The 12,391-nt window shown below is 45.9% G+C and overlaps 1 protein-coding gene across 1 annotated transcript in view; it reads right to left on the bottom strand.

The window, feature by feature from the left end:
* rapgef1b (Rap guanine nucleotide exchange factor (GEF) 1b) overlaps positions 1 to 12,391 on the bottom strand; it is an 82,354-nt gene that overhangs the window by 22,051 nt on the left and 47,912 nt on the right. Inside the window, 5 exon segments of the mRNA XM_042302592.1 lie at positions 3,939 to 4,156; positions 4,309 to 4,399; positions 4,402 to 4,874; positions 5,547 to 5,733; positions 6,085 to 6,199. Coding sequence (XP_042158526.1) covers positions 3,939 to 4,156; positions 4,309 to 4,399; positions 4,402 to 4,874; positions 5,547 to 5,733; positions 6,085 to 6,199 — 1,084 coding nt within the window.

Raw genomic sequence — 12,391 nt, 5'->3', positions numbered from 1 at the left:
AATTTACTCAATAAATGTTCCTTTTGTTCGATGAAGTCTCTTTATATCCAAAAACCTCCATTTTGTTAGCGCATTTTCTTCAGTAATCCACAGGCTCAAACTCAGTCAAAACAATCAGACAAAAAATCCAAATTGTATCCGTAAAGTTCATAGAAACATGTCAAACGATGTTTATATTCAAGCCTCAGGTAGTTTTTTAGCCTAAATGATCTATAATATTTCAACCGGACAATAACGTCGTCAATATAAAAAGGTAAACAAGAAATGCACATGCGCCTGAAAAAAAACTCTGCGTCGCGTTAGGGTCCACTTGTTCAGACTGGTCTTACTCCCTCATTTATAAGAATACAAGCCTGAAACGATTTCAAAAGACTGTTGACATCTAGAGGAAGGCAGAGGAACTGCAAATGGAGTCCTAAGTCAATGGATACTGTAATGGCATTGAATAGAAAACTACAAAACCACCCAAAAAAACTACTTCCTGAATGGATTTTTTTCAGGTTATGTTATACTCACAGACACTATTTTAACAGTTTTGGAAACTTTAGAGTGTTTTCTATCCAAATCTACCAGTTATATGCATATCATATCTTCTGGGCCCGAGTAGCAGGCCGTTTAATTTGGGCATGCTTTTCATCCAAAATTCCGAATGCTGCCCCCTACCCTAGAGAGGTTAAAGAAAAAAAAAGGATTCTGCCAGTTTGTGGTGAGTTATGCAGGTCTGATGTGCAGATTATGTTTTCGGCCATAAGAGAAAACCCCCCCGCAAAAAACACAATAAGAACACGTAAAATAGGAACAAGTAAAACGTCAGCCTTCTTCTCTGGCGCCATCTTAATTAAGCAATCAGCATCCCATCAAATTGTGTCAGTTACCAGATCTCAACACAATTAAACACTTATGGGAGATTATGGATCGGCACCTGAGACAGCATTTTCCACCACCATCAACAAAACATGTTGATGGAATTTCTGGTGGAAGAATGGTATAGATTTCCAGACACTTGCAGAATCTATGCCAAGGTGCATTGAAGCTGTTCTGGTGGCTCGTGGTGACCCAATGCCTTATTAAGACACTTTATGTTGGTGTTTCCATTATTTTGGCAGTTACCTGTTCATCATGAGCACACCTTTATCATAATCAATGTTGGAACCATGCACAGAGACGAACAAAACGCATCATAACCGGCTAAACATAACAGCGGGGCCGTGAGCCCCTCAGGAGAAACACAACCACATCATTCAGGGCTATCAACAGTCAGATCCAGACAACACAGCCCTGGAGTCCTGCCAATTTGGGCCACCAGGGCCAATCAGGTAGACTCACCATGGGCATGGTCAGCGAGGCATGTCCACTCAGGTAGGAGGAGCTAGAAACCGATAGGATGAGGCCTAGGCCAGAGCCTGCCTCCTCCGCCGCAACCACCAATGGCGGCTGGAGGTGGCACGACAGAGAGGAGGATGAGGAGGAAGAGGGGGAGGAAGAGAGGAAGGAGAAAATGGAAGAGAAAAGGAATGGGGAAAGATAGATAAGAAGAAAGAGACAGAAGCAGTGAGAATAGGGAGCAAAAAGGAATAGGGGAAGAAAAGGGGAATAGGGGAAGAAACAATACATGAGATTAAGAAGAGACAAAGAAAGAAAAGTAGTAAACTTTATTACCCTAGATATAGAGCAGATGGAGCAGCCGTTTTAGAACCAGAGCCAGAAAAGAGAGTTAAGCAGAGGACAGCAACCAGTAATGATGGTGACTGTCAGACATGCAGAAATCTACCACAGAAGAAGGGAATCAATGGAGAAAGGAGAAGACTCCTTGTTGCTGACACTGAACATGAATCCTGTGTAATTAGTTCAACCACACGGTCAGCAAAAGTCAAAGGGCATCATTAGGGGTCAGAAGCTTAGAAGTTACCAAAAAGTCCAGACACCTGCATTCGCTCACAGTGTTCAAATCTGACTGCGGCATGCTAAACCTACCAAGCTCTCATGGTCTCATTACGGTACAAACTCTACAGCTTCAAAGAAACCAGGTCCACTACAAGGCCCAAAACACACTTGAAATATGATTCTCCTCCCCCATCAGTCTTCTTATCTGACTGGCACACCGTCAAAGTGATTTTTTCCCCCACAAAGCTGTGTAAATCCTGTGACATGGTGGCTTATTGGACAAGAGGAATAGGATGAAGAGGTAAACCAGTCTTATCCCACCCGGGCCTCAACCTCATTAAGTCCACTACACCACCATCCAAGATTACCAGGAGAGAGAGAGGATGAGATGGAGGGGAGAGAGAGAGAGGGAGGAGGAAGATGAGGATATGGAGGAAAGAGAGAGGGAGGAGAGAAATACAGTTGGAGGAAACTAATACTTTACAACAGAAATCATCAAAATAAAGGTGTGGAAAGTGTTAAAATAGAGAGTTGTTAGTGGACAGCAGAAGACCCGCAGACGGTCTCTCTCAGTGTCATCCTACTGTATGAAGTGACATCTGCTTACTGTTCGGGCTGGGAATTGCCTCACAATACTTAGGTGCCAATAGGATATGTATTGCAATTCTCACAATTCTATATGTATTGCGATTCTATACTGTGATTTTATTGCGATTCGATGTTCCAAACATGTTGCTGCAGAGGGACAAGAGAGAGCCATGAGAAAAGACGTTTTGATCAGTCATGGAAATAAAAGTGCTGAAAACAAATTAGCTCCCTTTTTAAAAAGAAGATGAAGGAAAAATACAACCAACTGTCTCATTGTAATGGCTAGAATGGAAGAGCTGAAACGGTATCAAACATATGGAAACCACATGTTTGACTCTGTTCCGTAAATTCTGTTCCAGACATTACAATGAGCCCTTCCTCCTATAGCTCTTCCCACCAGCCTCTACCCAGGTCTAGTCTGACAAATCAAATGACACAAGTGTCTAACTGGTGACACCAAAGGTTTTATCTATACAGGTTAATGCATAGTCTAACCTCACCACATGACACCTCAATCCCCAGTTATGTTGAACCAATCCCCATTAACCTGAAAATTGATCTGACCTCCCTAGTCCCTCCCCCACAGCTCTCCCCTCTATAGACTGATTGACTGAGAAAAAGAGATAAATGAGAGCAAGAGAAGAAAAAACAAGAGAACGAGAGACTAGGCAGACTGAACCAAACCAGTGAGAGATACCAGCGAGAGATGGATGGAGGAATGGCTTCCTACAAGAATGCAGCTTTGGACTCTTGTCCTTTCCAGCCAACAACCAACCTGACGAGTACAAATTACCTCAGAGAGTTTTTCTTCTAGGTCGTGTTCAAAAAGGACTGAAACAGAGAGGGTCCAATAAGAAAGGTCCCTTTTCCTTTCCTGTTGCACGTTTGAATTTGTTTCCCATCACATGCCCTAATGAACACGACCCTGCTCTTCATTGACACGTGTTCTGGTTGCAAATGACCTATAGACAGTCAACTGTCTTCTGGGGTGTCATACAGCATAAATGACCCCAGTGAAAATCTGACGCCTCACCTTTGACCCCTAGGCAACTAATGTTGCACGACCATGACCTCACTGTTTTGGTTTCACCCCAGGGGGTTAAACGTTGACCTTTTAGATTACCATGTTTAATTGTTGACATGGAAATAATTTAGAAGTGTTAAATCATCAACCTTAAACCCCTATGAGTAAAACATTTAACCATTCAGCACTCAACCATGACCACATGGATGTCCACCTGGAGAGGAGACCTCACACAAAGAACCTTGGGCCCCTATTCTTCACACTTTCCCCATAGTGTGCACTGGCACGCTCCACCTTCACAACCAATGCATCAATCTCTAGTGTCCTTCTGAAACAAGACCTCTATAGAGGATTGAGAAATTCTGAGGTGGCGTAGCCAATAAGGGCTCCCAGAATGTTTGAGCGGGGGGTTGAAGACTTGAGGGTGATCACACACACTCACCAGCTGCCTCTTCTTGGGGGGCAGGGCGGGGGGCGGGAAGAGGGGTATGGGAAGGGGCTCGTGGACCGAGTCGGTGCTGCTGAAGGAGTCGTTGAGGCCATAGACGTCCTGGAAGCGTTTGTTCCTCTGCTCATAGATGCTCTCATTCTGTGGGGTCTGGTAGAACACTGAGGGCTGGGGCTCTGAGTAGTCCTCCACAAACTGCATGTATGCCAGGACTGGAGGGAGATTACATAGCAGGAGATTAAAAGTGATTCAAGTGAAACGTTAAACATGCACACTACCAGCCTCAATTTTCTTTCCCTCCATCTCTTCCAGTCCTATCCCTTCCTTTCTCAAGCACACCCCCCTCTCCATCTCTCCCACTCACCGTGCTTGTTCCTCTTCTCAGGCAGTGGCGGTGGACTAGAGGGCAGGTCGGCGTTCTCGCTAGCCAGGTACTGGGTCACGAACACCCCCCCGTTGCTCTGGGGCATGGGCGAGTTGGGAGTGAAGAGGGGAAAGGGTGGCGTGGGGTGCAGCAGCTCCTCCTCCGACAGGTTTTCGTATTGGGAAGGGGACCTCTCGTTGAGGGGTCCCCCCGAGGAGCCACACCCGTCCTGATAAGGTGAAACCTGGGAGCTGCGCCGCTTCTTCTGGGGTAATGCTGGAGGAGCACTGATGCGGGATAGTTGCAAGGGGATGATGTGGGAACCGGGCTGGGGGTCCAGTACTCGGACTGGGGTGGGTGGGGTTGTTGGTGGTGTGGGGCGGGTGGTGACCTGAACTGGGCGTGAGGAGGCACGTGGGAGGAGCACTCACTGTGGGACTCGGGGAGGGGGGACAGGGACATGACCCCTGAGGGGGTGGCAGTGGAGGGCAGGTGGGTGTCCCCTGTGAAGACAGCGAGGTCCTGGTGGAGGAAGTCATAGTCGGGGTCGTAACTCTCTGTGTTGTCTGGAGAAAAAATATAGGTTTTTACTGGTCGCATACACCAGATAGGTGCAGTGAAATGTGTTGTAAGAGAGAGAGAGACAAGAGGTTAGAGGGGGACATTTGTAGAGAAAATAACAAGTGTTTGTGGTTAGGTGAGGCTGTTGACATGTAAAGTGGGTGTTTGTTCAGTCTATGTATTTTTGTCCATCTTTACATTCTATTGTGTGTATTTTCATTGTGTGCGAGAAAGTATGCACGTTCAAAAATGTGTTTTTCTATTTCGGTACAGACAGTGTATAAAGATCAACCGTGACTTGTCCACCTGGCCGTGCTGCTGCTCCAGTTTCAACTGTTCTGCCTGTGATTATTATTATTTGACCATGCTGGTCATTTATGAACATTTGAACATCTTGGCCATGTTCTGTTATAATCTCCACCCGACACAGCCAGAAGAGGACTGGCCACCCCTCATAGCCTGGTTCCTCTCTAGGTTTCTTCCTAGGTTTTGGCCTTTCTAGGGAGTTTTTCCTAGCCACCGTGCTTCTACACCTGCATTGCTTGCTGTTTGGGGTTTTAGGCTGGGTTTCTGTACAGCACTTTGAGATATCAGCTGATGTACGAAGGGCTATATAAATACATTTGATTTGACTATGATAACTGTCTAATTGTATGTATATGTGTTTGTGCCCCTACCCAGTGTCTCACAGCTAGTATTTCTGGAGCACTGTCCACTGTCCTGTTCCATGGAGCAGAGCTGCTCTTCAGACCTGCTGAGCTTCCCCATGCTGCTGTAGGGCGAGAGGCGCTGAGAGTCGCACCCATACGACTGGCTGCCCCCTGAGAAACGCCTCTGGAGGAACTCCTGCTCATAGTCCTGCTGCTGCACACACAGACAGACAGAGACAAAGACAGACAGAGACAGACAGAGACAGGCAGGCACATATACACAGAAAGACAATCAAAGGAGAAACCAGTTAAGTCGGCTACACAGTCAGTTTCATCAAACAATAGAAAACTTTGTGGATTATTGATCCAGTAATGGCCGGCCTAATCAAATCTGATTTAGTCAGTCACTAGTTATGTAACACATTATTTCACTATGGTCTGGTAATCCACCCTGATCATACTCTGCTGCAGATGCTCTATAGTAGACCAGTGTACAAGACCACAGTATTACTATCGAGTAAGTGGGTGTTATTCAACCATAACCCTTGGTGTGGGTTGGTGGTACCTGACTGTGGACGCTGCAGGGCAGGCTGGAGCCGCGGCTCATGGTGGCCACCACTGCCACACGGGTGGGCGACGAGGCCGACTGACGCTTCTTTGGGGGCAAAGCTGGAGGAGGGCTGGAGAGAGAGAAGTAGGACAATCTGTGAGAATGGAGGTTTTTAGGCTTCTGATACCCAACCAGACTGACAAAAAAAACACACAGTTTACTGCTACTTGAGCAAGATTGTGGGATATGACACTGAGGGTTTGTTATGGTAATATCAGCATTTCCTGCTTAATGCCTCTTTTGCGATCACCTCTGGAGTAGCCCAAACAGAAGTTGGGCTTTCCAGGTTATCATACTGCAATCATCACAAGTCAATGGCAGATTTAAAGGCACAACATAAAATCAGCAGGTCAAGGATACATGTGGGACCATGACTAGGAAAGTGATGACAATTATGATATATACACACCAAACAGATACATATATGAATGTTTATATGACGACATCATTGGTACATACTCATGCACCAAGCTTTTCCTGATTGGATGAGGGCTTCATTGTATGGCGTGATGCAATGACGCATAATTAGGAACTCAAGCATGCAAGACAAGACACTCCACCAATCAGGCCCTCCACCTATCAAGACTCTTCCGGGGACGGGATTGGACAGTTATTAAGGAAGCAGGATGTCACAATGCAGGGGGATGACCCTACTGGCTAACGTACGTGTCAGTCTTTGTGGATCTCCGTTGGCCAGCGAAAGTGGGGCCAGTAGCCAAGTGTGCTCTGTTCCCAGGACAACATGGAGAGAGGGATGGGAAGTAGATACAGAGACAGAGTGAAAGAGAGAGGAAGACAAAGTAAAGAGAGACAGACAGCAGGGCACCTCAAAAGCCTAGTAGTAGTATTCAAGGTTGTGATCTAATCTTCCGGCCAAGTCCAAGGCCTATGGATTTTTCATAGCTCCACTTCCTTAAGCCCACAGAAAATGAATGCCTGTCTACCACCTTCCGTTTCGCCACCTCTTACGACGACCCTTTTTCCACTAAAGAGGAGAAGATCATCTAGGCCAGTGGTTCCCAAACGTTTTATAGTCCCGTACCCCTTCGAACGTTCAACCTCCAGCTGCGTACTCCCTCTAGCACCAGGGTAAGCGCACTCTCAAATGTTGTTTTTGCCATCATTATATGTTGTAAAAGCGTTACATGGTCGCTGCCCATATCATTGCATAATGCATTAAATACACAAGAGTTCAGGGGCCTTGCTTTAAAAAAGTTAACCATTTTCACTGCAGTGTCCAAAACATCTTTCAAGCTGTCAGGCATTCCCTTGGCAGCAAGAGCCTCTCGGTGGATGCTGCAGTTTACCCAAGTGGCGTCGGGAGCAACTGCTTGCATGCCCATTACCACTCCACGTCGTCTCCCTGTCATGGCTTTTGCGCCAACAGTACAGATACCAACACATCTTGACCACCAAAGTCCATTTGATGTCACAAAGCTGTCTAGTACTTTAAAAATATCCTCTCATGTTGTCCTGGTTTCCAGTAGTTTTCAGAAGAGGTTGTCTTCCTTAATTAATTGACCCCACATAAACGTAACAGACATATAGCAGGAGCTGTGACTCATCCAGCTGCAACACATACAATTCACTGGTTTGTATGCAAAGTAGGAATTGTTTCAAAACACCTCCTGCCATGTCACTGATGCGTCGTGAAACAGTGTTGTTTGATGAAGGCATTGTCTGTATAGTTTTTTGGGAGCCTTTTCCCCCAACAATGTCCCAACCATATCCTCGACAGCAGGAAGAATTACGTCAAACTAACTCAAAAAAGTTCTGGGACACTAAAGTCCATGGAGAATAAGAACACCTCCTCCCAGCTGCCCACTGCACTGAAGATAGGAAACACTGTCACCACTGATAAATCCACTATAATTGAGAATTTCAATAAGCATTTTTCTACGGCTGGCCATGCTTTCCACCTGGCTACTCCTACCCCGGTCAACAGCACTGCACCCCCCAAAGCAACTCGCCCAAGCCTTCCACATTTCTCCCAAATCCAGTCAGCTGATGTTCTGAAAGAGCTGCAAAATCTGGGCCCCTACAAATCAGCCGGGCTAGACAATCTGGACCCTTTCTTTCTAAAATTATCTGCCGAAATTGTTGCCACCCCTATTACTAGCCTGTTCAACCTCTCTTTCGTGTCGTCTGAGATTCCCAAAGATTGGAAAGCAGCTGCGGTCATCCCCCTCTTCAAAGGCGGGGACACTCTTGACACAAACTGCTACAGACCTATATCTATCCTACCCTGCCTTTCTAAGTCAACAAACAGATTACCGACCATTTCGAATCTCACCATACCTTTTCTGCTATGCAATCTGGTTTCAGAGCTGGTCATGGGTGCACCTCAGCCAAGCTCAAGGTCCTAAACGATATCTTAACCGCCATCGATAAGAAACATTACTGTGCAGCCGTATTCATTGATCTGGCCAAGGCTTTCGACTCTGTCAATCACCACATCCTCATCGGCAGACTCGACAGCCTTGGTTTCTCAAATGATTGCCTCGTCTGGTTCACCAACTACTTCTCTGATAGAGTTCAGTGTATCAAATCGGAGGGTCTGCTGTCCGGACCTCTGGCAGTCTCTATGGGGGTGCCACAGGGTTAATTCTTGGACCGACTCTCTTCTCTGTATACATCAATGATGTCGCTCTTGCTGCTGGTGAGTCTCTGAACCACCTCTACACAGACGACGCCATTCTGTATACTTCTGGCCCTTCTTTGGACACTGTGTTAACAACCCTCCAGGCAAGCTTCGATGTCATACAACTCTCCTTCCGTGGCCTCCAATTGCTCTTAAATACAAGTAAAACTAAATGCATGTTCTTCAACCGATCGCTGCCTGCACCTGCCCGCCTGTCCAACATCACTACTCTGGACGGCTCTGACTTAGAATACGTGGACAATTACAAATACCTAGGTGTCTGGTTAGACTGTAAACTCTCCTTCCAGACCCACATCAAACATTTCCCCAAAGTTAAATCTAGAATTGGCTTCCTATTTCGCAACAAAGCATCCTTCACTCATGATGCCAAACATACCCTTGTAAAACTGACCATCCTACCAATCCTCGACTTTGGCGATGTCATTTACAAAATAGCCTCCAATATCCTACACAACAAATTGGATGCAGTCTATCACAGTGCAATCCATTTTGTCACCAAAGCCCCATATACTACCCACCATTGCGACCTGTACGCTCTCGTTGGCTGGCCCTCGCTTCATACTTGTCGCCAAACCCACTGGCTCCATGTCATCTACAAGACCCTGCTAGGTAAAGTCCCCCCTTATCTCAGCTCGCTGGTCACCATAGCATCACCCACCTGTAGCACGCGCTCCAGCAGGTATATCTCTCTGGTCACCCCCAAAACCAATTCTTTCTTTGGCCGCCTCTCCTTCCAGTTCTCTGCTGCCAATGACTGGAATGAACTACAAAAATCTCTGAAACTGGAAACACTTATCTCCCTCACTAGCTTTAAGCACCAACTGTCAGAGCAGCTCACAGATTACTGCACCTGTACATAGCCCACCTATAATTTAGCCCAAACAACTACCTCTTTCCCTACTGTATTTATTTTATATATTTATTTATTTAGCTTCTTTGCACCCCATTATTTTTATTTCTACTTCGCACATTCTTCCACTGCAAATCTACCATTCCAGTGTTTTACTTGCTATATTGTATTTACTTTGCCACCATGGCCTTTTTTTGCCTTTACCTCCCTTATTTCACCTCATTTGCTCACATCGTATATATAGACTTGTTTATACTGTATTATTGACTGTATGTGTGTTTTACTCCATGTGTAACTCTGTGTCGTTGTATGTGTCGAACTGCTTTGCTTTATCTTGGCCAGGTCGCAATTGTAAATGAGAACTTGTTCTCAACTTGCCTACCTGGTTAAATAAAGGTGAAATAAAAATCAAAATAAATAAAAAAGATCTGTCAAGTTGGTTGTTGATCATTGCTAGACAGCCAATTTCAAGTCTTGCCATAGATTTTCAAACTGATTTAGGTCAAAACCTTAACTTGGCCACTCAAGAACATTCAATGTTGTCTAGGTAAGCAACTCCAGTGTATATTTGGCTTTGAGTTTCAGCTTATTATCCTGCTGAAAGGTGAACTTGTCTCCCAGTGTCTGTTTGGAAAGCAGACTGAACCAGGTTTTCCTCTAGGATTGTGCCTGTGCTAAGCTCTTTTCCACCCCCCCCCCAAAAAAAACTCCCTTGACGATGATGAGCATATCCATAACATGATGCAGCCACCTCCATGCTTGAAAATACACTGCTCCAAAAAATAAAGGGAACACTAAAATAACACATCCTAGATCTGAATTAATGAAATATTCTTATTCAATACTTTTTTCTTTACATAGTTGAATGTGCTGACAACAAAATCACACAAAAATTATCAATGGAAATCAAATTTATCAACCCATGGAGGTCTGGATTTGGAGTCACACTCAAAATTAAAGTGGAAAACCACACTACAGGCTGATCCAACTTTGATGTAATGTCCTTAAAACAAGTCCAAATGAGGCTCAGTAGTGTGTGTGGCCTCCACGTGCCTGTATGACCTCCCTACAATGCCTGGACATGCTCCTGATGAGGTGGCTGATGGTCTCCTAAGGAATCTCCTCCCAGACCTGGACTAAAGCATCCGCCAACTCCTGGACAGTCTGTGGTGCAACGTGGCGTTGGTGGATGGAGCGAGACATGATGTCCCAGATGTGCTCAATTGGATTCAGGTCTGGGGAACGGGCGGGCCAGTCCATAGCATCAATGCCTTCCTCTTGCAGGAACTGCTGACACACTCCAGCCACATGATGTCTAACATTGTCTTGCATTAGGAGGAACCCAGGGCCAACCGCACCAGCATATGGTCTCACATGGGGCCTGAGGAGTTCATCTCGGTACCTAATGGCAGTCAGGCTACCTCTGGCGAGCACATGGAGGGCTGTGCGGCCCCTCAAAGAAATGCCACCCCACACCGTGACTGTCCCACCGCCAAACCGGTCATGCTGGAGGATGTTGCAGGCAGCAGAACGTTCTCCACGGCGTCTCCAGACTGTCACATGTGCTCAGTGTGAACCTGCTTTCATCTGTGAAGAGCACAGGGCACCAGTGGCGAATTTGCCAATCTTGGTGTTCTCTGGCAAATGAAAAACTTCCTGCACGGTGTTGGGCTGTAAGCACAACCCCCACCTGTGGACGTCGGGCCCTCATACCACCCTCATGGAGTCTGTTTCTGACCGTTTGAGCAGACACATGCACATTTGTGGCCTGCTGGTGGTCATTTTGCAGGGCTCTGGCAGTGCTCCTCCTTGCACAAAGGCGGAGGTAGCGGTCCTGCTGCTGGGTTGTTGCCCTCCTACGGCCTCCTCCACATCTCCTGATGTGCTGGCCTGTCTCCTGGTAGCGCCTCATGCTCTGGACACTACGCTGACAGACACAGGAAACCTTCTCGCCACATCTCACATTGATGTGCCATCCTGGATGAGCTGCACTACCTGAGCCACTTGTGTGGGTTGTAGACTCCGTCTCATGCTACCGCTAGAGTGAAAGCACCGCCAGCATTCAAAAGTGACCAAAACATCAGCCAGGAAGCATAGGAACTGAGAAGTGGTCTGTGGTCCCCACCTGCAGAACCACTCCTTTATTGGGGGTGTCTTGCTAATTGCCTATAATTTCCACTGTTGTCTATTCCATTTGCACAACAGCATATGAAATTTATTGTCAATCATTGTTGCTTCCTAAGTGGACAGTTTGATTTCACAGAAGTGTGATTGACTTGGAGTTACATTGTGTTGTTTAAGTGTTCCCTTTATTTTTTTGAGCAGTGCATAAAGAGTGATAGTCAGTGATGTGTTTGCCCCAAACATAATGCTTTGATTCAAGACAAAGTTCATTTCTTTTACAGTAATACTTTAGTGCCTTATTGCAAACCGGATGCATGTTTTGGAATATTTTTTTTCTGCACAGGCTTCCTTCTTTTTACTCTCATTTAGGTTAGTATTGTGGAGTAACTAATGTTGTTGATCCATCCTCAGTTTTCTGCTATCACAGCCATTAAACTAACTTCCTCTCCAGCAACTGAGTTAGGAAGGATGCCTGTATCTTTGTAGTGACTGGGTGTTTTGATACACCATCCAAAGTGTAATTAATAACTTCACCGTGCTCAAAGGGATATTCACTGTCCGCTTGAATTATTTTTACCCATCTAACAATAGGTGCCCTTCTTTTCGAGGCATTGGAAAAACTCCCT

This window comes from Oncorhynchus tshawytscha, linkage group LG20 (genome assembly GCF_018296145.1).
Source record: "Oncorhynchus tshawytscha isolate Ot180627B linkage group LG20, Otsh_v2.0, whole genome shotgun sequence".
Classification (NCBI taxonomy): Eukaryota; Metazoa; Chordata; class Actinopteri; order Salmoniformes; family Salmonidae; genus Oncorhynchus; species Oncorhynchus tshawytscha.
The sequence above is the reverse complement of the archived record's forward strand: the minus strand, read 5'-3'. Positions and strand labels throughout refer to the sequence as shown.